Source organism: Xiphophorus couchianus, chromosome 4 (assembly GCF_001444195.1).
Source record: "Xiphophorus couchianus chromosome 4, X_couchianus-1.0, whole genome shotgun sequence".
Classification (NCBI taxonomy): domain Eukaryota; kingdom Metazoa; phylum Chordata; class Actinopteri; order Cyprinodontiformes; family Poeciliidae; genus Xiphophorus; species Xiphophorus couchianus.
The window spans coordinates 31,491,626-31,519,187 of NC_040231.1; the positions used below are offsets into that span (position 1 = coordinate 31,491,626).

A 27,562-nucleotide genomic window follows, 5' to 3' on the forward strand; every position below is an offset into this window, starting at 1 on the left:
GTGTGGCCAGCTGGCCGCCGCCTGTTGCAGCTAATCAAATAACGTAGATCCACGTTTTTTGAGCCAATAGCGGCATGGGTCGTCATAGTTCAGAACAGCAAATTTTAAAATGAATGCTACGACTGCGTAGTATATTAAAATATTAAACTAATCAATGTAGATTTTCGTTTATTTATTTTGTTTTTGTTAAAAAATACATATGTTTTTTTTTTTATCAATATGGCAAACATTGGTCGGAACTATTTTATATCCCTTGAATATTGGTTGTGACATGTCACGACCGTCCATACCCAAACCTACGCCCATGATAATATCGCACCAGTAATGTTTGTTTTAAAGATTTCATTGTGGACTCAAACTGGTTGGCCAGTAGGTGGCAGCATAGACACCTCGATACTTGTATTATATCTCTCACGCAGCAGCGCGTGCGTTCGTCACTGATAGTCATGGAAACGACGTTAGCGTTAGCAACCCTATAAATCGCCGTGACCGTCGGAATTCTTCCCCTTTGCGACTGGACTTTTGAAGGAGACGCCTGAAAGAGCCTTAACAGCCCCGGAAGGTTTGAACTTGTTGAGAAAGTCTGCTTAGCAAAACTCGCTGAAGAAGCACTTTGCTGAAAACGCACTTGCTGACGAAGCCTGCGGTTGAAAAACCTACGAAAGATGGATCCTGGTCAGGACAAGCACCAGCAGGGTGACCACCCGGAAGGTTAATGTCGTTCTTCTACTATTTTTAATAAACGAAAGCAAGTTATTACTAAGATATTAGTGAGTTGTTTAGTTTATTTTGTGTTTGTGTGTGTTTTTAAAGAAATTCCGACTGCTATATAGAAACAATATAATTACTTTGCTAGCATAAATCCTTCTTATCTAATGAGCCTTTTTCTTGACTGAAATTCGCTGTAAATGTCAGGAATGTTCAACTGTGATGTAGTGATTTAGGAAATATATGTTTTTAGTTAATTATGGTCAAATTAGTTCAATTAATGTTAAGCTTATAATTTGACCGTTATTTTTTGAAAAATGCGTGATAAACAATCAGTTTCCATGGATACGCTAAATGAAATATATTAAATATTTAATTTTATTTTTTTAAATTTCTTTGTTAGATTACTGAAATTTGTGGATAAATGTCTGTGATGTTAACACACTAGTGTTTGAATAAAATGTTATGCTGGTTTGAAAAAACAGTTAAATGTCCAATTCTTGGAAAAATAGATGGTTCTTGGTCGTTACTATGTTATTTTTTGAAAAATGCCCTCATAAACATATTTGGTTTCCATGGAAATAACCGGTTTATTAGGACACTGGAAGACGCTTTACATAATATCAGTAATATGCATTCATGCACACGTTCATGGTGATACGCTAATGGATTGTAGCCACAGCCGTTATATCAGGCCATTGGCCCGTCTGACCAGACCCAGCAGGAAAGGTGGGAGAAGTGTCTTGACCAAGGACTCAAGGACAGAGATGGGCCATTGCAGTGCAAACTCCTACCACTCCGTTTTGTGTGTGTGTGTGTGTGTGTGTGTGTGTGTGTGTGTGTGTGTGTGTGTGTGTGTGTGTGTGTGTGCGCATTAGGCAATGAATCATGTTTAGTCATAGAGATCATCAGTGAAAGCTGGTTTTCACAAACAAAATAATGATTTCTTTGTGAAAATCAGCTTCGATGACTTTGGTGTCCAGTTCTTGGATGACTGGTTGGTTCTTTGTCCATTTTTTGAAAAATGCCCATACAAATGTATTTAGTCTCCAAGGATACATTGGTAAAATGACTTCCATAAAATAATTAAAGAAACACTTTTGAAACATGTACCTTCTATAGTATCCCTAAATTATTTAGCTGTAATTCTAGAAATGTCACGAATGCGTACGGTGATGATCTTATTTTGTTTGAAGACAAAATAAGATTAATCAGATTACTTTTAATCATTTTTAAAATGATTAAAACAGAAAAGCAAAACTAGATTGTTCTTTACCTAATTTTTTTATACACCCTGACAAACATGTTTGTTTTCCATGAATGCACTGATCTGAATACAATAAATAAGCTTATTACTTAAAATATATAAACACATTTTTTTTCTAATGATAGACTTCAATATGCGTGTTTAGTTTTCCTACATTGGTGAACTGATCTGAAAAGAAGAAGAAACATTTAAATTAAAATAAATTTTGATGACTTTGGTGTTCAATTTAGGAAATTGTGACTCTTTGAAAAACATAGCTTAGGAAGGTATAATTTGCATTTTTGGGATGAAACATATTTGTGAGTTAATTGGATTTTTGTGATTTAAATGTTAGTTATTTGAAATTTTGGAAAATGACAGTAATGCTGTTTGCAGTTGTTTTGAAAATATGTTGTTGTTTATTTTTTTTGTTGCTGTTTTGTTGTTACTAAAGATTAGTTTATTTATTCTATTTCACATTTCACTCCCCATCAGTTTCTGAAGACAAGGGAGAGGAGTCACACAGGACTTCACCTCCAATCACGGTGAGTAGTACTACCAGCTCCAGTGAAGACAAGGTTGGTAATAAAAGTACTAGCAGCTCCAGTACTAGTAGCTCCAGCACTAGCAGGTCCAGTGGCAGCGGTACTAGCAGCTCCAGTGGCAGCGGTACTAGCAGCTCCAGTGGCAGCGGTACTAGCAGGTCCAGTGGCAGCCGTACTAGCAGGTCCAGTGGCAGCAGTACTAGCAGGTCCAGTGGCAGCCGTACTAGCAGCTCTAGTGGCAGCAGTACTAGTAGCAGCAGCTCTAGTTATAGTTGTACTAGCAGCTCCAGTGAAGACGAGGTTGGTAATGACTGTACTACCAGCTCCAGTCCGACAGTGGACCGTTCTTACGCTGTGTTAGAGCTGCTGGAGGTTCTCCCTCCAAAATTTAAATACACATGGGACATCGGGATGGCTCAGCAGCCTCAAGAGCCCATTTTGCGTCTACAGGACTCCAGACAAATTGGGACCTCTCAACCTTACCAGGTAGGTTTGGAAGAGGACGCGGGTCATGTGATGACTGGCATGAACAGAAAGAGAACAAAAGCCAGTGATGCTGAAGAGGAGTCCCCCACCAAGAAGACTAGGCACAGTGTTGGTGAAGAGGATCCCGTTTTGTCATCCCCTGTCACCAGTCCCTCACAATACATGGTGCATGAGGATTCCGTTTGGTCACATCCTTTCCTCAGTCCCTTATGTATATTGGCACATGAGGATCTTGATTGGTCATCCCCTGAGATCAGCCCCTCACAGTACATAATGCATGAGGAGCCTTTTCTGTCCTCCACTGTCTTATGTCCCTCACCATTGGATCTAATTTTGGAGGATCCAATTTTGCCACCCTCTGTCTTCAGTTCTTCACCAATTCCTTATGAAGAACACCTTCTGTTATTCCCTGCCATCAGTCCTCCACAAAGGCTAGGTTTGGAAGAGGAACCGGGTCATGTGACATCTGTCACCTGCAGAAAGAGGACAAAGGGCAGTGATGCTGAAGAGGAGCCCCCTGGCAAGAAGACTAGGCACAGTGTTGCTGAAGAGTTTCCCATTCTGTCATCCCCTGTCATCGGTCCCTCACAGTACATTTTGCCCGAGGATCCTTTTCTGTCACCCACTGTGTCCACTGTCTTTAGTCCCTCACCATTGGAACCAATTTTTGAGGATCTAATTTTGCCAGCCTGTGTCTTCAGTCCTTCACCTACATTGGCATTTGAGGATCCCATTCTGTCTTTCCCTGTTCTTGGTCTCTCACCATCAGCACATGGCAATGATTCAAGTTTGTCATCCCCTGAAGACTGTATCTGGGTGGAGTCTGAAGAGGACACAGAAGAGGAACCAATACCATCAACAGCTGGGATTGGACCAGACGGAATTAGAGTAAGAGAGAGTTTCAGACAAGCGTGGTTTAGACCTCACTACGACTTGTCAAGTGACTCTGATTAGATTGGGATCTTGAAAAACTGAAGACCTACCTGAGAAGTCCCATTGGTATATCATCATTTCTCTGTTGTTTTTGTTAAAGCCAATGGCTTTCTAGCAGGACCGAGGATGCCTTAGGTAGCGACTTGCGCCGGGGCTTTTCTTTATCCCGCTGCTAGATTTTAGATGTTAAGGATACTAGCAGGACCGAGGATGCCTTAGGTAGCGACATGCGCCGGGGCTTTTCTTTATCCCGCTGCTAGATTTTAGATGTTAAGGATACTAGCAGGACCGAGGATGCCTTAGGTAGCGACTTGCGCCGGGGCTTTTCTTTATCCCGCTGCTAGATTTTAGATGTTAAGGATACTAGCAGGACCGAGGATGCCTTAGGTAGCGACTTGCGCCGGGGCTTTTCTTTATCCCGCTGCTAGATTTTTTTATTTTAGATGTTAAGGATTCTAGCAGGACAGGCAATGCTGACTTTTTTGCTGTTAATAAAATTAATGACTAAATGCTGGAGGAGGCTAATTTAAATTTACGACAAACAAGACCATATTGCTGAACAAAAAACACTAAAAGGAGTCGGACATGGCTGGTGCGTAAAAGATAAATGCTAAAAGGAATGAGACAATGATTAATACTAAATCTAAAACAATCTTACTGGGTAAAAATCAAACCTCAAAACGATTAAGACAACGCGGCTCGGGACACTAGAATCAATACAATTGAGACATCACTGCTGCAAATTAAACTCTTTAAAATTTAAATAACGTTTCTGACACTTCTAATTTTTAAGACATGAAAAAACACAAATGGAGACACAATGTAATTGGTTATAATCGGTATAAACGGATCGAAACAGCAGTTTTAAAGTTATAACCATTCTGGTCTGGACATTATAAAATCCACACGAAATGACGCGAATTTACGTATGAAATAACAACGGCAGCGACAGTAAAAACGGACGTTAATTCAAATGTTCAAAGATGTCAAGAGGAAGAGAGAAATAGGCAGGACCTTTGGATCCCGGATATGAACCGTTGATCCACGGATCAATCATTTGGCGGCTGGATTCCTAAACCTTCAAGTCCACATGTTAAAATGTCGTTGAGCAAAACATTTAAACTCGGGTGATAATGGTTTTAAAGGTTGGTAATGCTGCTGGGTGTCAAACCTAAAATCTCTTAGGACCGAGAAGAGACAACGCTTTGCGGGACAAATTCATCTCTCTAAGGACGAAGACAACGCTTCTGTGGACAAATGAAATCTTTCAAGTAGTGAGGAATTTTAATCTTTTAGGACTAATATGATGTCATGGTGGACAACTTAAAATGTAGAGGAATTAAAACAACACGCGGAGTACAAATTAAAATCTTTAAGGATAAAAGAAAAAGACAGAGATAAATATTTGGTTAAGGCTTGGTCCAGTGACTTGGACCACCATAGACATATTCTGAGGACCACCAGGAGCTGCAGTCACCTTTCAGGTTAAGGCAAAAGTAAGTATCAGTCCCAGACAGAGCAGCTGGCAGTGAGACTGCTTCTTCCAAGATTCTCTCTGTGCTTCTGTCTCTGTTTTCCTCTCTACTCTCCCATGTTTCAGGGTGTAGTAGCGGTGCTTCCCCACACGGTGCTCTCTAATATAGTTAATTGTTCTCACCTGTTCCTCCACTAATCCACTCTCCCAGTTCTACTCTTTCAGGTTTTAGCTGCTCATCGCTGGATTCTTTCATCGTTGTCCATGTGGTTCCTGCTTGTAAGTTTTTGCATTCAACAACACATAATATTGCTGGCCTCCTGCTGGCATTGGTGACCATCAGCTTTAATAAATAAATATAGAAAGAAATTCACTATTAGTAGAAAGTGTTCCTCCATATAGAGTTAAATTTACATTAAGTGAGGAAAGTTTGCCTGATAATATTTTGTATTAGAGACCAAATTAAAGCAGCAAGTCAATAAAAATTTGGAAGACAGAATTTATGATTGAGAGATTTAATTAAGAGCTTTTATCCAGAGGGAAAGTAGAGAACAGGATCGGAGGGAAGGAAATAGAGAGGATGTGGAGTAAAGATAAACTATTAATCTCATAAAACAAATAGTTCATGTGGCCTTATTCATGTGTTACAACACAGAAAGATCCCAAAAAGAGAATAGACTTTAAAAAATACTGACACTAGTTTCTGATCCCAGGTCCAGACTGCTCAGATCTCTGATGTTCTGATCATCCCAGGTTGGATCTCCTGAGCCTGGAATCCTCCACCTTCAACACCACCAGTCAGGTGGAGGAAGATAAGAGAACCCAGTTGGTCAAAAAAAGTAAGAACATTTCTATCTACAAAACATAACGAAACATTTCAGATGGAGCTGCACAGAGTTGAGCTGAAAGTTAGAAACTGGTTCTGTTTGCTGTCTGTGATTATTTTCCTTTTTAACTCTTTTGTCTTTTCTTTTTTTTTCATTTCTCCGTCAACTCATGTCACACGACTTGAGTTGACCAACAATTAAAGCAGAAGACCTGCTCCACCTGCTGTTCTACTGGTTGGAAGAGATTGTGGAAAAGGTGAGGACATGATGATGACTTGATCAGAAAGTCTCCTTCAGTCATCTGTTATTTAGACTGAATGTGTGTCTGATTATGTGTTGATTCTCCAGCATCAGCGAGACAAGACAAGACTGGACCAATGAGGAGAGAGAAGACACAGAGGACTGAGGAGACGCAGAAAATCCTGCTGGAAATCCAGAGAAGATGTTTCCTGATGCATCAGGGGGACAGCTGAGGACGGGACACAGCATAAAGAGACAGAGATCATGTGAAGTAGGTCCTTCAATAACAAACTAACATTTGCCAACTATGTTAATTTAGTTACTGTTTTGTTGCAGTTAAAACAAGCGAATGTAGGGTAAGAATCGACAGTAGCCAGCAGACAAATAATTATCCAGTTAGTGAATCTCCAGTTAGTGGATTTGCAATATTACCTGTGCTAAACAAGAAACAAGATTAGAGATATTAATGTTTATGTGTGACTGTAAAACATCAATTTAATATCATGCTCTTTTTAGTATCATTAAAGTGATGGTTATTCTGAATGTTTTCTAGATTCAAGGATGGCCTTTCAACCCTGGATGTCATTTATGCTTCGGAGCTTCATTCTTCTGTGTTCAGGCCCTTTATGTGCACAAGGGTGGAAAAGCTGACATCAGAAATGTTAGAGGAAATCTGTGAAGTTCAGCTCAGCGAAAAGGACAGCACCAGACGACAAGAAGAAACCAGACTGCTAGGATTCTCCTTGAGACAGACCAAACCTCGCTTTCCTGTTCAAACACTGTCAAGATACCAAAGCCCAAAACAAATGATCAATTCCAAAAAACATGGACTTTGGGATAAAAACTCTTTGGACTTTATTAAGTTCAAATACAGAATCACAAAACATAAATGTGGATGTTGGCCTGTGAAGGCAGATGTTAACTTGTGAAACCTGCTCTGTTCAACTGTCACTACCAACTGTTATGACTATTGTTGAAAACTGTTGTAATGCTTCATTGTATTTACATGTAAATATTAGAAATGAACATTTTTATGTCATCAAAAATTGTTGCAATAAAAAGTGACATACTATTAACACATGGCTGATTTTTGTTTTATTTTGACAAATTATTTTTGAAAGCTGCCAAACAGGCAACAAATTAACCAGATGTTAATGAAATAAATAAGAAAAACAACAAAAACAACCTTGTTAGGTAGGTGGTACATGACATCCGGTTTACCAGTGAGACTGTTGAACAGGTCTGATGGTATTTGTAGTCCATCTTTCCTTTCATCAATGTCACATTGCAGCAAACCCATGAACACAAACCGCACTAGACACATCTGCTCATAACTGCCACTAAAGACGTGTCTTTGCTTCAGATCATCCAGAACTGGGACTAACAACAAAGCAAAATTATAACAAATGAAGGAAAATTTCAGCAGGAAAGACAAACAGTCTAGAATGGCATCATTGGTTTCCATAAAATTGATACTTTCTTTAATTTGCTCTTCACCTTGTGCCAAGAACTGAACATTTTACCCACATGAAAAACAGAACACTTGAACTGTCCTGGATGTTGACCACAGAAGTCACAAAACATGGAACATGGCCACCTTAAAAAAAAAAAAAAAGATACAGTTGAAACAGATATTTATACACCAAGAGAAAGATACAAACATCTCTCTCTGTGTCTGTATAGACAGATTCACATCCATCTATATGCCTGGTACGGCATGACCTCAGGTCATCTCCTCTCTCGACCAGAGTCAGAGAGCGTTAGGGCAGTGGTCAAGACGAGATGAGAGGAGTAGAGCTTGTGAGTTTTAGGTCTGGTTCACACGGCACGATTTAAGGATTGTCGGACGATTTTCCAAACTTCTGTGACCACAGAGCCGATAAAAGTCCAACAGGTTCGATCGGTTCGTGTGTCCAGCCACACGGCAGGAGCAACACACCACCACACAAACCGATTCCAGGAGAAAATCCAGTAAAACTCCCAACATATCATACATGAATTTAGAATAATCAAACACGGATGACGATGTAGAAGCAGCAGTGTTAGTTTGTGACCTCATTTTAAGGATAAAAGACATAACAAAAAGAAAAGGCGTTTGATAAAAGATGGCAGGAGCAGCCGCTCTATTTGCTGCACTATAACTTGGAGGTGAGTTATGTTTTTTTGTAGTTAACATTTTTAACTGAATAAACTTTTCCACATATAATAAAAATATATAAAAATGACCTTTACATATAGTAATAAACATTTCCACATATCACCTCCGATGTCCACCGGACTCTCAGTTGCCATGTCAACTGTTTTTGATTCCCCTCCGTTCTTACGTCACCGCGCTTTCTGATTGGCTACCTGTCACATTTAACTGCCTGCGTTCTCGCTCCCAGTCAGTGAAAACCCTACAGGCCGCTAAAATCAAGCTAAGACAATGTTAAATATGCCCGATTTTAGATCGGGCATATTCTCTGCTTCACGGCAGAGAGAAGTTTTCCAATTTGAAGGACCGAAACTGACATAGTTAAAACTGAATAATAAAGACTAAAGACTACCTCTAAATTCTTCAAGTCTCACCTTGAACCAACTTGAGATAATTGTGTTTGAGACAATTATCTCAAACACATCAAAACTGGCCTTGGAATGCAACACCAAGTTAAAATGAGGCGTCTAACGAAGGAATTTATTGATATTTATGGACTACTTCTTAAAAGTTGGCCATGTTGCAGAAAGTCCAACAATTGCTATTATTGCTTAATTGCTATTAAGTAACTGTTACTTAATAGCAGCAATTGCTTAATAGCAAAACTTACTTAATATGCAATTTATTTATTTTTATATTTAAATGTCAAATCTAATCCTCAGATAAAATTCTTCGATCAGAAGTTGCTGGAAACGACGTTTTCAGTGCTGAGTTAGTCAAATCAAAAGTTTCTGTACATTCCAGGTTTTTAGACTGCTTGATTTTTTTTTAAACAGACAGCAGCAAAGTCATTGCTGTAATAATCTATCATAATGAAAAAAAAACTGACCCAAAATATCTTTTATGACAAGAAACTGTTTTTTTTCCGTCAATTCGATATTTGAAGCAACAAGCTGCCAATAGTAACATTCATGCAGTAAATCAGAGATACATGCAAAGACTGATTAGGACGCAAAATAACAACAAAACAGTGACTAATCAAGAACCAGATTATCATAAAAAAAACAACAACCCTGTTAACTGTATGCATCATTGCTTTGTTAATACACTGTCTGGCAGCAGTGCTGTGCCTTTTCATTTTTAATAAATCATTTCTAATTGCAATACGATTTCATCAAGCAGAGCTGCATCTGTAATGGGTTGAGTCTGTTTGATAACACAAAGCAGAAACATTTTTTCCACAATGTATGTAAAACAAAAATCACAACAAAAAAACTGTTGTGTGAACAAGACTGCCATGAAGAGTAGAGTGGTCTGTGAATGTTAAACTCTTTAAATTCAGATTGAAATAGATTTCTGCTACATGTGTGAGTCACTCAACCCGATTGGATCCAGTACAATTAATTAGGAAAATTAAATCAAGATAATTAGACACTTGTCTTGCTCTCATTCGTTGTGCTGTTAAGCTCAAAAATAATTTCATTCAACTAAGAAATGTTAAGTCTGACAGGGAATAAGATAAGTATTGCTCTAAAGGCAGTAAAACAATGTAAAACTGTGATAGGTTCTGAAAAAAAGTATTTTTTCTTAATAATCAATAGTCAAAGAAATCTTTATTGCCATTTCAGCAATCAAACATCTTTGAGTGTTTTTGATCATTTATCTTTGGTGATAAGCTTCAGGTCTTTGAGGATGTTTTTGCTGTTATCCTACTCTTTAGAATCTAATATCTACTAGTTAGCTGAGATTTGATAAAAATTCAAAATCTGACAAGTATTTAAATAATTTCGGGGTTAATTATCTGAAAAAATATATGATTACATTACCTCAGAAAGAGCATGTCCAGGTTTCAAAACCTAAAATACATAGAGCAACATTTTTTCGACTTTTACTTTATTTACTAGGTTGTCACAATAGTTTTAATTAATTTCAGTGTCCAAAATAGAGAATTATGTTTGTAAAAGTGAAAAGAAAATAACTTGGCACAAAACAGCTGAAAATGTAGCCAAACGCTGCAGTACACAATGGCCAAGCTATACAAAAGTAAGAACAGCAAGGCTCAGCTTCCAGTTCAATTCATAAGGTGAAACTTTGTTGTTTTGAAATATGAATACAGAACAAATGTCTGAGAGTTTGGGAACCTAACAAACTGGCACCATGCCCATTAATTTAAAAGGGCTCACAGTCTTGACTCCATGTCATCACATTGGGGAAAGAGCACTTGTAATAAATATTACTCACAAGACAAAGAAATTGTCAAATTTCTGCTTTAACTAACTGCAAAAAAGTTATTCTGGACTGAGTTTATTTGTATTTTCTCTCTATTATTATTTTACTGTTTAGCTTCAGTAAGTTCAGTAGCACAAAAACAAAACTTATTTTAGTCAGCAGTTAAGAATGAAAGTCAACATTTTGTTGATATTGTGATTTTGTCAAAAAAATTGCCTTTTCAAAAGTGATCAGCATAGAACTGACTGGATATTTGATTTGACTCAGTCAGTTAGTAAAAGGTAAGTAGATATGGACAATGGATTATGCAACAATGAAACCACTTGAAAACAGTTCATGTTTTTAATACATAAACCGTATTAAACTGTTTGAACTGTCTGCCTACATTTGCCAATAAAAATGTTTAAATTACCAGACATGATTTAAAGACAATCCTCTATAGCACAGGTGTCAAACTCCAGTCCTCTAGGGCCACTGTCCTGCAGTTTTTTGATGTGCCACAGCTACAAAACACTGGAATGAAATGTCTTAATTAACTCCTCTTTGTGTAGATCAGTTCTCCAGAACCTTAATGATCTAATTATTCTATTCAGGTGTGGTGCAGCAGAGGCACATCTAAAAGTTGCAGGACACTGGCCCTTGAGGACTGGAGTTTGACACCCCTGCTCTATAGAATCCCCTTGTTAAGTGACTCATTACCAGTCACTTATATCTAATTAAAAGCAGAAAAACTTTTTAAAAATCTTTGATTACGGTCACCTTTATTGTTCCCACAAAAACCTGGTATATTAAAAGGTTTATGTGGAGAGTTTTTCACCAACTGTTGCTGCAATTTGCATTAAAGAGGATTCCAGGTTTCCTGCTTTTGGATGCAGATTGGGCTTTATTCAGAACGTCCAGGAGATGATGGACTCTTCCGATCAACCAAAATTGAGCCCAAGACCCAAGGTTGGTTGTTGTGTTCTGTGTCAGGCTTCTTTATCATTTTTTAGTTTTGGGGGGCGTACACTGTTGATGACATGTTATAAAATGTCCTGGGCTATTTTGATGTGAAAACGTTTTTCATCCAACTGCAGTGGTTCATTTATTTCATCTCTAAAAAATGTCTGATAATCCTGTAAATGTGTATGCAAATGTATTTTGACAACTTCATAACCTCAGTGCAGTCAAAGCTTTGCATACCATCTGTGATATCTGGCACCCAAATTCAAGGGGAACAGATGCCAGGTTTGAAACCCTGGCAGTAGATGAATGTTAGAAGAATCAGTTTCACAGCAGAAAACTCCACAGTAACAGCATACACACTTCACCTGTAAGTAGCTTGAATATTTCAGTTTGTTTGGGCTATATATGAAAAATATTATTAATAAAGTTTCTTAAATTAAATAAAAACCAATTAATATATTCATTAAAAACTTTGCTAGTTGTTTGAGAAGGCACAACATGTGATCTCGAGTAGGAAAACAGAGGAAAGTATTGACCATGGAGACCTGGAGAGATCCAGACCCAGCGCCAAAAAGATTCATGGCTTATTTTGGTGGGGCCCAGTAGTAAGACTCTTTTTTAAAGGGCCAGTATTACATATTTTTCAGGCACATAGTGTCACTTCATAGCACAATCAAGCAACTGGCTTACCTTCACTTATAAAAATTCTGTATCAAATATGCATTAAAAAAAAATTACTTTGCAATTTAACGCCATAGAATTGCGCCACCATCTTTAAAAACTCCTGCTTTTTCTGAAACTCCGCCTTCAGGAAGTCATCACAACATGACTCCTCTATTAACCTGTTGGCAACGTTTTTACCAGCGTTTCGCTGAGAAGTAGCTCCTACAATGAGCTCAGCAGATGCACAGTTCCACCAGATGTTTGCTAATTGCTGCTGGCTAGTCTGAAGGAGCTGAGTGGAGGAGTGGCGTGGGAGGGCTGCTCTGTGAAGCGGAAACTCGGAAGATTGGAATCTGCAGCTCTGAGCAGGAGCTGCACCTCATTCTCCAGTAATTCAGTATAGGAAGATTATCCACTGGCCTTTTATACTGGATATATGCTTTCCACCATCCAAGACAATCAGTACAATATACTCACTTGTTCAGACAGCAAAACAGGGAATTCAAAAAATTTTTCTTTTAATTTTTTTTGGAAACTTACCAAAGAGACACTCAATTCACCCATGGTGTCATAGTGCATAGTGACTGTGGGAGTGTTCATTTTCTAAGGATCACTGATATCTGGTTGAGTTCAGATACTGAACAGAGGGAAACAATCTATTCACTTCCATGTATTACTAAAATGAAGCAAGAACAAGACTGTATCTACTATTTTTGATCCTGTAAAGGAAGCAGATAAAAAAAATGGATTTGGACAGTCGGCTTGTCAACTTAATGTTTGCTGTCAAGTGCAAGTTGCGTAAAATGAAAAAGCAACATTTATTCATCTGAACTGTTTTTCACTGGCCCAAGATTAGGTCACTGAGGTATGGCCTCCTCCAAGTGGGGTGAACCTGGAACACCTCCAAAAGGAGGAGCATAGGAGCTGAAGGACTAGTGGTCTACTGTGACCTCCACCCAGGTGAACAAGGTCTTCTTCCAGCCCCCTGGACAAGGGAAAAAATTCAGCCAGGATCTTTAATCAGCGATGATCCATTTCTCCTGACAGGCAGTGTGGGCTGGAACATAGATGGATTGGTTGGGGAAAAAAAGAGAGTTTTGCTTTTTGCTGCTCAGACTTTTGCTTTCATCCTGACAGACTGGATAGGCACCTGCATTAGTCCCCAATCTGTTCTGAATTTCTTAATGGATGAAATGGGAGTCCCCTGTGCTGCATTATTAAAGACTTGAAAATCTGAAGTCTGCCAACTCCTGAAACATCACAACATTCAAGGTTGTCCTGGTTATCCATTCTTTGCATAGCTTTTCATCCACACTACAGTAACCTTATCTAAAATAGTTTATTATATCATAAAGTCGCTTTGATGTTGTATAATGCTTGTGATATACTGAGTTGGATTTATGATGCCATCAATTACAACATCCCCTAAGGGAATTAGAGTAAATGTATTTTTATGTTGGTCCATTTCAATCTGGATAGACTCACACAGAGAAAAATAGCAGTTAGAAGATTTATTAGTACAAAGTTCTTTGGCGCTCGAACCCGGCAGAAGACCAGTGAGCTGAGGATCACCAAGGGCAGGTGATCGGATCGGGCGAAGCTCAGGGTAGTCTTCCCCCCGGGTCCGAATACTGGTGGTGGAGCAGAGTCTAGAGATGAAGGAGCACAGAGGGAGCCAGGAAGGTGTCCGTCAGGATGAAGGTGGAGATGGGGAGGAGGTGGGTCGAAGCGCGGCTGATGAGCAAGTAGACCCAAGGTAGCTCGTCCTATTGAAGGGATCCGTGAAAGACGATTGGCTGGAGCAGCACGGCGCACCAGTCCTGATTGGCTGTGGCGGGGGCGTGGTGAGTGGATGATGTGGATAAGCTGTGTATTGTCTCCCAGCTTGAATTTTCGCCTAGGCTCCATTCCAGAGTAGGACCAACATGGAAGAAGCAATAAAAATGGTTTCGGTTTTTAGCTTTTTGACTCCCAGAGAGCTAAGAGCTGAAACCTTGACACATCTCCACACATGAACAATGGACTTTTAAAAACATCAGAAGAAATTGAGAAGTAGGGGACAAAAAAGAGAGATGCCTAAAATCCATCTGCATCAGGCAGAAGTAATTTCTTAAAAAAAAAAAAAGAGTCATATCTTTTGACATGTCTAAACATGTAGAGGCGCCGTAGTTACAGTATGTGCTCTGTACAACATGGAATTTTGCTCTGTATTCAACAAGTCATCATAACAAAACCCAACTGAACAGTAAAGTATCTCCAGTGATGACTTTTGACAGCAAAAATACCTGATCAGGCTTGTCAGATTAATATTACCTTTCGAAAATAACCTTTTAGCAGGTATTAAATATAATTAAATATATATATTTAATACCTGCGTATATATATGTAACTAACTTACATATATGTGTAAATTAGTTATTCTTTTTCCCTCATCTTTGTTTTTTTATTTAGGTCAGCCTTTCCTTTGCTGTTTATTGTTTTCTGTTTTACTCTTGTGGATCATCTCTATGTCTAGTTTATTCTTTGCGGTTAGAATTGCGTTTTTACTAATTATTACTGAAAAAAATAGTTTTGCATTTGCTCTGTATTATAACCGTGTCCAGCTTGACGTTAATTAATTGAGCCATGTTTCAGTTAGTAAAATTAAAACATGGCTCAATTCAGTTAATTGAGCCATGTTTTAATTATTTACATTAATTCATTGTTTTTGTTTAATTGTTTTGTTTTTTGTAAAAAAAAAAAAAAACTAAACAAAACATAAAGAGATAAAAAGTTGTGATACTCATCTGTAGGTTTTCTTTCAAGTCTTGTTTTGACCATAATATTGTTAATTACAGCCTATAGTTATGATGTGTATCACTGTTTTTTTATTATTAGTTTTTTTTAGGTTTCATTACTCAAAGAAGAAAAAAATTTGCTCGATTTTGCTAACAACACAGTAGGACAAAAATGTCTCTCCAGTTACATTTGCAGGCCTGACTTTGTTACCCAGAACATCATGTCTCCCAACACTTTAACTCAGACTCTGTAGTCTCTTCATGTCCAGAGAATATTGCACTGTCTCTTCCTTCCTGCAGCTTGCCTTTTCATCATTTCTGCTCTCATCTTTGCCACACTTACTTTGCTCCCTCTTTCTATCTCTTCTTTTATATTGCATCCTCCATCTCTGACCCGTTCTCTTCATTGGGTCATTGATCTTTAAGCCTCTCACCTCGCTCGCCGTTCAGTTCTTTTGTTACACTCCTCTTTCGTTCTTCCCCGTGCTTAACCTTTCATATCCGCTTTGTCCCTGAGCCTAGGGCTCGCCCAAGTCTGTCAACCGTCTCTTTCTGTTGCTCCTAGCCTCTGTCTCGCTTCCCTTTTCTTTCCGTCTATGATTCTTCCTGCCCTGAAGATCAATGTGCCAAGTTGTACTAAACTCCTGCCATCCAGGTGAGTTTCATGGAAAAAGACCTCATGGGAGTGTGTGGGTGAACTTGACTTTCTTTGTGCTTCTAGGCGTACTCTATTGTGACTGTGTGTCTCTTTCTTTGTGCACTTTTCATTCCGTTTTGCGTCTGCGTTTTGTGTGTGAGACAGAGTGTGTGTGTGTTAGACATAGAGAAAGAGAAATCCCGGTGAAAAAGAGCTTTGATTTCACTGGATTTCTCTCCTGCAGGCATTTGCTACCTTCTTCCAATCTCTTTGTTTATGAAGCTAAGATGCACAGTGAGAGGCTGCTGAGGCAACCAGATAACCCCCCACACACACTCAAACACACACACATTTGTTTCTCTGTCTTTGCAGGGGCTTTCCATTCGTTTCTACAGCCTAACCCTGACCTTTACCCTAAATCTAACTACTACTAGTACATGCCTGACCCTAAATCTAACCAAAACTCAATTCACACCTTAGTCCTAAACCTAACTCCAAAGCCAAAACATTTAGCCGCGTGGGAACCAGGCTTAGGTCCCCACAATGCAATATATGTTATGAAAATGGTTTTCACAATGTATCAAATCCATGATACACACATACACACACACACTATCCCTCCCACCCAACACGTACATTTTCCCACACCTCCCAGTGTCTCTTTCTTTGCAGCATCCCCATCAGCAGCCAACACCAATAACATACAGAAAAGCACACAAACAGCCTCACATGAGCCTCACCTACACACCCACCCTCTGATGCCTGCTGAGTGCGGCGCTAACCTTAGGTTGTGTGGCAGGCACACACTGAGGCTTAAGATGTGAGAAGCAAGGTAAGGGTGGGGGTGCAGGGGGGGTGGAGGAGATATAATGGCACACTATCAGCAGACATCCACCCTCCCTTCGCTTGTCATTCAGATACCGCTTACAACGAGACCTAACGTTTTCGCTCTGAGACTCTCACATTCTCAGCTGCCAAATTGGGTTTGCGCCTCAGTTTACGAAGTGAGGCAGCTGCCAAACGTTTTTTGCGGAGCTGGCTTCCAATCAAAAAGAAATAAGCGAAGGCTTTCGACTGATGCTCACTCTCGACTAATTTAGGGAAGGACTGTCTGCGGGAAACGAAGGGAGAAGAGTTGTGATCCAAAATTCTCGACAGAATGTGGAGTTTGGGACTGAAATAAATAGATTGGTGTTTCTGAACGTGGCTCTTTCAGAGAAAATTGAGACGAGCCCTGAGGATGTTCTGGTTAATCACCGTTGTCTTCCTTCTCCATGCTACGTAGGAGAGAAAAAAAAAAAAGAATGCCAACGTGTTTGCTTGGACTGGCCCTCGTGCTTTAACCTGCTCATTTAATCTGATGATAAAGTTTTATCATATGCTTGCATTTCATAATTAAAAAGTACAATGGTATCTACGGAGCTGTGAAAAAAAATATTAATACTTACAGATTTATTCTATTTTCGCATTTTGTGTCACAGAAATGTTTTGGAACATCAATCAAGTTTTCATATCAGGCTAATATAACCTGAGTAAATTCATAAAACCCCAAACTTTTTCTAACAAGCTATCCAAGCTAACATGGCGCTACATGAAGCAGTAACACGTCTTTTACATCGATGAGGAGGAACACGGACTCACTCCTGCTTAGATTTAGATTTATTTCAGCCATGCTGCATCACACTCTGTTTTTGGGTTTTCAATAATGTTTGTATTTTGATGTTTTGTGATATTTTCTTGTTGTTTTTGTGGCCTTGCTGTTTCACAGTCATTATGTTGTAACGATTAACCTTTTATGTTTTAGTACTGGTTTTCTAATGAACCAGTGCTACACAAACCGTCATTTCGTCAGATGTTGATGCTACATATGGTTGTAGCAAACCAGATGTAAGTTTGCAAACAAGCCTGGACCAAACATGTCAGAAAGATGGAGCGAGTCCTCCCCTCTGAACTGGAGGTTTGGATTAAGAAAGTTTTCAAAGCTTTGTGCCTTTCCTATCTTCAGGCCAATCAGAAGATAGGAAAGTTCTTTAAATCCAAACTTATTCTGCAAATTAGCGCATTAGCTCAATTTTTTTTGGAAAAGACAAAAGCTACCTTCTGCAATGTAAAATCTTTTTTAGCAAAATTGAGTAAGTTATTTTATATTTTGCCATTTCTATCAACTTTTTAAAATGTGATACTTCAAAATGTGCATAGAAAATACTGTTGCTATATATTGTCTCCTTTCCTCGCCACTTTACAACCTTCATAGTGTTTTGGTTGTCTTTCAGCCATTATGAGATGGACTAGCTAGTGTCCATCACACTACCACCTCCAAAGTTTGATGTTTTGTTCAGTCAAACATGACAGATTCTGGTTTCTCCCACACAATTTATGGGTTTGCTGGACCAAAGCTTAAAATCTGCTTTTTATATTTATTTTATCTGTCTGGTGGATTTTTTTTTTTTTTTTTGATGGTCATACACATCTAACTTCAGTCAAAGTACTGATACCAGTCAAATAATACTCCAGTAAAAGTAGCCCTGTCAAATTATTACTGAAGTATAAGTACTGGAGTATATTCTTTCAAAAATACTTTAATATTGAAAGTACTTACAATTTAGACGTTTTTTTTAGTGTAGTCAGCCCCAGCTCCAGTGGTATTTAGCGAGGGGGCAGAGGAAATAAGCTTTTACTTTAATATAAAAAATATATTTGTATATTTTTGGTTTAGGTATAAGGTTTACATCAGCAAACGTTATGTAACTTTTCAAATATAATAACCATGTTTATTAGTACAAAATAAAACAATGAGGATGTAAAAAATGATGTATGAAATGTTGCCTAATTATGTTCAAATGTCCATAAACATTAGCTCATATGTTGAAGAAATCTGAGAATCAAATGTTTTACAGTCTCTGGAGATTTAAAGTCTAATTCATTAAATGAAAAATCAATATACATTGAAAAGAAAGAAAATACAGTGCAGTAAAACTACTCTTATAAGTACTTTTTTCCCCAAAAAGTTACTCAATAAATGTAACCAGTACTATCCACTTATGAACATAGACATCAACAAAATTAGTAGTCCATGCTTGTTGACAAGCTTAACGTGATATATTAACTACATTAACAAATATATTAACTAGTCATCATTTAACTAACATTTTCTGCATTCAACAGCATTAGTCAACTCACTCTGTTAGAAAATTAACCACTGAGGTAAAAATATAAAAAATTGTTTCCAGTCCAGGGGGGGCATTGTTGACGATGTGGGTGGGCAATTTCCCCCCAAACTTCCTCAATGCTGCCGGCCCTGAGTCTACACTGTAGTCAAGGATGTTTGGGAAAATTGCATCACTGCCTGAAAGGCAACACTAGCAGGACAACAATTCTTCTTCTTTTTTTCTAAACTGGTATAAAGCTGCATATGGCAACCTGTCATACAGGATTGTAGTGTGTAATTTTACTCTGTGCCTGTGGAACAAAACACACACAACACAAACAAACCTGTAACAAAAGCCTTGGGAGACATGTAGATGAGTAAAAAGTCAGATTTTACTTTTCTTATATTCTCTAAAGTGTAGTGGAGTGAAAATATAAACTTTGACCAAACAAATGCTACTCAGGTGAAGTAGAAAATTCTCAAAAACTGCACTCAAGCAAACTTAATTTGTTTCTGCCCACCTCTGCAACTTAAGTGTGAAAACGGAAAAAATCCATCCGTCATCTAAAGCCGCTTCTCCTTGCAGGGTCACGTCACAGAAAAGAGGGTAAAAATTTCACAAGACTGTAAAGTAATCTGGAAATTACAACTAGATATTTTATTGGCCAATCACTGTTACTGACAGTAGACTGGATTGATCCGCCGTGGCTTTGAATTATTGATGCGCAGGATTTTGGTTATATCCAAAGAAATCTGACTTAAAAAAACAAAAAAACACTTTGATGTTCTTCCCACCCACTGTGAAAGTCTGCATGAGTTTATTCTCTAATTTCTTTCCAGTTTCATGTGTGTGATGTTACAATACATCATTTCTTTTGCACCAATTTTTAATGAGCCAAAACCCCTTTCTGAAAAAGCTGACAGAAAATAATTTCCTGATTCTCAGATAGCAGAACGCCGAGCCAAAAAGTCTGCGCACCATCTTTGCTGCAGTTAAGGGAAATCTTAAAAGGACAACTTTCTCTTTGTAATTTCTTTTTAAAAATGGCTCCCACATACCTACACACTGCTCAATACGGTACACTTATTATCCTGCCTAATTGTACTGTTTATCCGAGTTTTGGAGGAAAAGTGTGGTGCCAAAATGAAAATGCGAAGCCTTTTCCTGGATGAGCTGTAGAGCAGATGATGATGTGACATTTGACAACACACTCACCATAAATAATTGAGGCTGCCATCTGCGACGGAGATGGTGTCAGTCATAGCAGCAACAAATAACACAAGTGTGTCCTTTCTCGTTCGACGTTTTCAAGAAGTCACTTCCATGGCAACTTTTGCTCGACTCCTCGTCAGAACAAAGCAGAGGAACTTGTTTGGAGCGCCGTGTCTTGCTCCAGCCACGTCAGCTGCCGTGCAACAACCTGTTGGGCGAACTGGGGAAAGCAACTGTGAGCATCGGTTTGTTTGCCAGCATCACCGTTTGCCCTCACTACTGGCTGCAGACATGAAAGAAATTGTTCTGATGCAGACAAAGGCTTTTATGTGGAAGGTGAAATCTGAATAATTTGCTGGATGAGCAACTCTTCTTTGAAAATGTTCAAGTTTTTGTTATTTTACAACCACAAAGCGCAATGTATATATTAGGATTTAATGTGACAGGCTGCCTTCTGCGGAATACAGGAGATTTATATATTTAACTTGTACCTTTTACCACAGCAGAGTCAGCAGCAGCAGCTCTAACCCTACATATCATCATAACCCTTCACCTGTATCCCAGTGAAAAGGGTGAGTAATACTGTGTTCAATTAGCATCATTCCATTCATTTCATTGGTTAATTTTCTTTATGTGGTATATTTATTTCTTTGGTGATTTTCATACACCAGATTATTAGGGCCAGACTATGAGATTTATTTATTTATTTGTAATTCTGAGAATAAAGACAAAATGATTTATGTAAGTAATTAAGTATGTCCTATTTGTAAAACCGATTCCAAAAGTACAGCTTCACAAGTTGCTCAACATTACTCATTTTAATATTTTATCATTTGTGTAGAAATTAAGCATTTACTACTTCATTCTACTGACACGACTTTATTCTGGTCATGAGTTTAATCTCATATTATTTCGATTTTATAATCATATAACTTTTTTTCTCATATTATGACAATTATTCAGATAATATTATGACTTAATTCTCGTGTTGCTTTGACTTATTTTCCTACTATGACTTCATTCTCATAATAGTTTGACTTTGTTGTACAACTTTGTTCTCAAATTATGATTTTATTCTGGTAATATTATGATGATTTTTGCATCATTGCAACTTTTCTTTCTCATATTATTATGACTTTATTCTCATAAGTCCTTAATCTGGTCCTAATACTTTGCCATAGTTTCAATTTATTTCAGTGACCTTTTTGGGTTTGTTGGTCATTAACAGAGGGGTCCCAACAATGTTGCCCACATTAGTACATAATGCCGCCTTGTGTAGTAGTTTAAGGAAAATTTACAATAGTTTGTAAAGAGTCAAGAACAATTCTAGCAGGAAGCTACAGACGCCAAGATTCAGACTCGAAAGTTTAAGTTGAGTGCAGACAGATGAACTGACAGTTTTAGATTTGATGCTATTCAGTCAAATGATCCCCAGCAACTTCTCCATTTCCTCTTTGTCTTTAAAACCATGTTTAGTAATCCTGGATTTATTTTGCTTGCTAGTTACACTGTAAGCCCCAATAAAATTGACAATACTTCCATCACAAAATAACAGTCAAATCTGGCATCACAACAACGTACATTTAATTTCTCATATATGTAGCGCTCAGGCTGTTTCAATCAATCGCAGGCACATTGGTCTTCAAAGGACCTTATTTGGAGTTTGATTGGACATTTGTAGATCAAATAACCTTTGACTTAGTTTAACCTGGTCGTGTGTTGAGTGTTCTAAATTTCAAGCCCTGACTCCCATTGTTTTATTTATTTATTTATTTTTTATGTCCCAGATAAAAATACAAGCATGCTCTCTTTTAGTAGAGCTGGTTTAAGATTAATCTTAAAACTTAATATTTTATTGTTGGAAAGAAAATGTTGAGAAATAATTGATTTGACTAAATCACACAGACTATCAAGTTGAGCTAATTAAGAAGTTTCCCCATCACTCCCGTGCATAGACCACATACGTTTGGCTTTATACTATATTTTCAATACGTTGTTCAAACTTTTCTGATATGTTGGACTTTGTCATGCCTTGAGTTTAAAGGTGCGTTCACACCAGCCCTGTTTAGTCCGCTTTCATTGACTTTGTGTAGGAAGTTCCGTTCGTTTCAGGATGTGTGAATAATCAAATTCTGATGCGGACTCTGGTCCGCCTGAACCCGCTTCAGAACAGATAGTTTTCATTATTTCCTCATCTTCCAAACTTATGAACTCATAACAGTTGTTTCTCTCTGCCATCATCGCTGTGCTCACTGTACTGTTGTAAAGCACAATAGTTTTACTTATCTATTTTACACAGTTTTTTTCACAACTGTTTTGGTTAATTAAGTTGTTTATTCTTGATATAGAATAATAAATTCTAATCCCAATAGATGTTATGCATTTTTATGTTGTGGGATAAGGTCCGACATAAGTCATAAAACAATTAATTATTCCCAGTTAGACTGTGTTTCTTGACAGGAGCCAAGAAAAATATATTTTTGCATAGCTGAAAGAAGACGTGAAAAACCTCCAGGAAAGATTTATTTGTTGTCCTCTGGAAAAGATGGACAACAAATAAAATATGATAAAATATGCAAACCGAATGTTTGCACTTTTCAATCTTTTTTTTTTTTGTCTGTTTGAGAATAAAGAGACATTTTCTTAATATGATGCATTGGCTTTCAGGTATTTTCCTGGAGTTGTCAAGTGATTCCAACTCTACTTTTCTGTGCAAACAGTGCTAAAGCACCCCTGAAAAAAAAAACTGCAATGTATTTTATTTTCCATTCTCGTGAATGGGAATCATTGTGTCTCTAGGTAGAGCTGAGACTTGTTAATGTGGAAACCATACAGAGTTCTGACAGAATGTAAAAGTTAATGTGACTGCGTTCGTACTAGGGCTGAAACCAATAAGAGTCTTTAAAATGACTGGTGCAATCAGTGGAGTTCTGCCGCTTTTCTCCTCCCAGAGCTGCTGCCTGGTGGCCGGTGTTCAGAGCGAACGGCGGGGCAGAGCGCTGCAGGAGTATTTATACAGTTGAGCGGATAGACTGAGCACTGTGCTTAATACACATAGCTTTATTACGGACGAACCGGAAAATTAATTTCACATCGTCCCGGTCTCAACAAATGGGTGGCGGTACACAGCTGGTAGGTGAGTTTCTACATGTGATGAACGAAGGTGTCAAATTCTGCCGCTAACATGGACACAAAAGCTATAAAGGTTTGGGAAAGGTGAGTGTTTAAAAGACGTCCAATTCATTTTGTTCTGTTTTTAAAACAAACTTTTTATTGTGAACACTTGTACTCACCAATCTTAGACATGAGTTGTGCAACCTCCACGGTTTGCACTGAAAAAATAAGCACAAACATACAGTGTTAGAATTTCCATGACCTTGGATGGGTCGATGGATTTTGGTTATCAAAGGATTTCAGTTTCATGATCATTTATCATTAGAAATATGTTGGGTGTCAGGTTACAGACTTGCTAACCAAACCTTTTTTCTCCTATCTCCCTATCAATGTAGCTTTAACTGCCGTTCAGGAAAAATGTTTAAATTAAAAACAGTTTATTTAACACAACTGATATATTCAAAAATCATTTTTCTCCCTTCCTTAAAGGTCTTAAATAATCCTGGTCAGGAACCATCAGCTGCTGCTACTCCCATCATGGTTTGGTTTTATTAATTAAGAGAAGATGAACACCATTTTATACAGAAATATTAGAAATTCATAAAACACTCCAGAGGTAACAGAAAAAAAAACCCAAACCAGGATTCAAACAATTTGTCCTACAAAGTGGCATTCAACAAAACTTTCCTATGTTTCGAGGAAGAAAGTATAACCTCTTACAAACACTGATGTGTATGCAGAGCAGCTAATGGCAGCCGACAGGCTAAAAACAAACTACATGAATAAAACATGGAAGATAGTCTTTTCATCTCTGCTCTGCTTTTCTACCACTCATTACTCTGGCTTGGCTTCAGTCTCTATCAGCATCTGTTTTGGCCTCCCACTCACTCCCTCCCTCACCTCCCCCATGATTCTCTGTTGTTTCCACGACTGTTTAGTCGTATTAGGACTGAAGGCGCCACCTTGAAACCTTGGGCAACTGTAGCACCTTCATCAAGAAAGTTTGGAACTTGAGGGAATATAACTTAGGTGTAAATGTACTTCCCTTTATTGCATCAGATCTATTCCCATTTCCTCCTACTATAATTATTCAACATAGAAAAGTCTTACAGAGTTTCCCTAATATTTAATAGAGTGCATCATGCAGCTTCTATGCTCCACAAATCTGGAACAAACTTCCAGAAAACTCCAAATCTGCTGAAACACTGAGTTCCTTTATATCAAGGCTAAAAGCTCAGCTGTTTGTTTTTTTTGTTGTTGCTTTTTTTTGCCTTTTGATTCATAATAACATTGATATATTTGATATATTTTTACTAGATTTCTATTATGGCATTTGACAAAGTGTAATGTTTATTGTTTTTTCACAGTTGATGACTGCATGATGCTTTCAACAGGCCTGTTGCTGGAAATGCTGTACAAGTAAACTTGACTTAAAGTAAATGGGACAAATTCTTTAGTCCAAATCTGTGAACATCAACATATTTAGCTGAAATATTAATGGGAGTCTGCTTAGACAGAATGTTGCATTAATTGATCTCGTCGCAATTTTGATGACCTTTAGGGCCACAATGTCAAGGTGTAATCATTAACTGTCTTAACGTCAGACCTTTCAATAAATGTTGGGGATCATTTCAAGTGGAATGTGGGCTTTAGTTGAATCTATATTCAGATTAGTCTGAAACAAATTTACAAAAGGAAGGCACATCAGTATCATGTTATTTTTCAGGCCGAGGACTTTGATAAAATGTTTCTCTTCATCTCCCAAAGTTGCTACGTGGTTCTACCTGGATATATGTTCTGACTGACAGTTGTCCTGATTTTCAAATAGATAGAAGTACTTTTCCTTTCTCTCGCTCTCCCAGGTTCTTACAGTTTGCTTCCCTTTGAAGAATATCACAAGTCTGTCAATTTTAATCTTAAACCCAACTTTGATGTGTGGAGAGGTTAACTTGAAACAGATTAGTGAGGTTTCTCTTTTTTAGCTTGATAGTACTTACAACTTTTACAATAAGTCACAAATATTGTCATTTTCTTCAAAGCTCTGAAAAATGTAATTAGGTCTCAAATAAGCTGCAAGGCATATTGCTGGTGAAAAAGTATGCAGCATGTTCATCTTTGAACTGAATGAGAGGAAACAGAAGATTTATCATAAAGCTGATTGACACAGCAAGGAACTTATTATAGAGAAAAGTAGATCAAATATAGTTGTGTAACTCTTGTCTCTTTCCAGTCAGTAGCTCCATTCAGAAAACCTTCTTGGACAAATGAGTTACAATGCTTTGGAAAAGTATTCACACCAACTGGATGTCTTAATTTGTGATGTTTTATGGTAATTGGTGTTCATTAATCAAATGCTCTTACATAATCCAGCGTGACCGATTGGGTCCTGCTGTCACCTGAAGGGCTCACCACGCGTCGCTCCCTCTCCATTTGTTTCCTATGGAGCTGGTGCTGTGAGGTGAAAATCACCCTCCAGCCAAGCAACCAGTAAAATATCATGTGTTTGACATTTCGGGCTCCTACATGTAGATTTTGTGAAAATGTCCTCTCCTATTGAGTACTCATTACCCAGTCGATGTATGCATAACTACAGTACAATACTTTGGTAGATTTTTAGGGGCAGGAGTTAAAAACGGTCAAAGTAGGAAAAAACTAATGAAAACTAAAACTAAATATTTAACTAATAAAAAGTAGCTAACATAGTCTAAAAATTAATTAAAACTGAATTAGACAAATAAAGTCACAATAAAATTAAACTAAGCTATAGTGAAAAACCCAAAACTAATATGAATGTTGGGTTCCTGGGTGTTTCCTGTCTGTGGTTGGGGTTGCTGTTTCCCTGTCCATCCTTCAGGGGGCGCCTGGCAGTCATTCCTGGAGGGCGTGGACCAGCTGATATTCATCACCTGCACTGCATGATCTCATTTGGAGGAGCATAAGAGGAGGAGGCAGCCTACACACCAGTGCCAGAGTGTTTGCCAGTTTTGGTATTTCAGGCCACCTGAAGTTCTCCAGTGATCGAACTTTGTGAATTTCTAGTGATTCTTTGTTTTTTTGTGCCTCCATAGGAACTCTCACTACAGAAGCTGTGAACCCCTTAGTGGAAATCCAGCGCAGAACCTCTCCTTGTGACGCCGGTGGATTATTGCCCACCGGATGCCCAAGTCCCTGAATCCCACCTTGGTGATCGGATCTCCACGCTCGCTGCCTCCCTCTCTCCGGCCATAAACGAAACCCGCCCAGATCTCGTCCGCCCTCCAGAGCTGCCCCACCACCATAAGCGAAGCAGCAACACTCGACCTCAAGTAATCCGCCCAGGATCCTTCAGACCTTCCCCCCGGTCCGTATCATCTCAGCTGAAGTAAGAACGTTAAGGGTTTTTTTTCAGCAGTTTACCATTTCCTCCAATCATCGAACTCACCATACTCTCTCACCCTTAGCTCCAACCAGAAGCATCGTATCCTCTCCGGACCAGTTTTTTCCCCCTTTTTTTTCTGACTGTCATTCTCTGCAATAAATATAATTTTACTGATTTCCCTTGTTCTGTGGGTGTTCTTGCATGTGGGTCAGACGATTAAAACCCATCATGACAATGAATGACTGATTTAACTTTGATTCATAGAGGATTAGTACAAGTCAGGACATTTACTATATAAACCTATTACTGAAGGTTTCTATTATTAGTACAGTAAAATTACCTATGTTGCTATGGCGATCTATGTTACTATACAGTTTTCTTTTCAACAGTGAAAAGTCAAGGCAACACATTATCATATAATTTCTGGAATGGGATTTGGGACGCCAGCATGCTTCCCTCCCTCAACGGTTCTGAAGCATTGCGCTTTCATAAGCCTGTCTACAGGGAACCTCTACAAAAGCCTCATCTGTGCTAAGTAGTCGTATATATTTATAGAGCATAATATCAAGTTTATAGAAGTGCGAGTGTGCGGTGGAGAGAGGGGGATAAATAATTTAGCTGAATCGATGCCGATCAGGATTACGGCAGCAGGTTTCTGAGCATCAAGGACAGAGGTCAGGAAACTCAGATCTATCAAAGACATGGCAACACAGCCGACTCGCTCTGCTCATTACCTCGGTTCAATAAGTCAGCAATGATCTTGCTCTCTGTTTCATATTCAAGTACACTCGCTACTTTTCACATGACTCAAAATGTTCCTGCTTTACTTTGAATCCATTCAGAAGTTTGTCATGAGTCATATTGTAGGATTCTGATTTTCCTTTT

The 27,562-nt window shown here is 38.4% G+C and overlaps 1 protein-coding gene and 2 long non-coding RNA genes across 3 annotated transcripts; all 3 read left to right on the forward strand.

The window, feature by feature from the left end:
- Positions 1-401: 401 nt before the first annotated feature.
- LOC114142502 (serine-rich adhesin for platelets-like) lies at positions 402-4,093 on the forward strand. Its single transcript, XM_028013814.1, has 2 exons — positions 402-711; positions 2,450-4,093. The coding sequence occupies exons 1-2, from the start codon at positions 666-668 to the stop codon at positions 3,937-3,939; spliced, it is 1,536 nt and encodes a 511-aa protein (XP_027869615.1). The 5' UTR covers positions 402-665; the 3' UTR covers positions 3,940-4,093.
- A 1,824-nt stretch (positions 4,094-5,917) lies between these two features.
- Positions 5,918-7,535, forward strand: LOC114142503 (uncharacterized). The gene is made up of 4 exons (XR_003595037.1): positions 5,918-6,231; positions 6,406-6,475; positions 6,568-6,730; positions 7,013-7,535. It is a non-coding gene; the product is annotated as an uncharacterized LOC114142503 (long non-coding RNA).
- An 18,581-nt stretch (positions 7,536-26,116) lies between these two features.
- Positions 26,117-26,803, forward strand: LOC114143339 (uncharacterized). Its single transcript, XR_003595223.1, has 3 exons — positions 26,117-26,306; positions 26,388-26,680; positions 26,760-26,803. It is a non-coding gene; the product is annotated as an uncharacterized LOC114143339 (long non-coding RNA).
- The last annotated feature ends 759 nt before the right edge of the window (positions 26,804-27,562 follow it).

Bases quoted from the DNA above. Each gene is read 5' to 3' on its own strand.
- LOC114142502 (XM_028013814.1), top strand. From the start codon at position 666: ATGGATCCTGGTCAGGACAAGCACCAGCAGGGTGACCACCCGGAAG. The intron at 712-2,449 runs GTTAATGTCGTT...ACTCCCCATCAG, and splicing joins GCAGGGTGACCACCCGGAAG to TTTCTGAAGACAAGGGAGAG.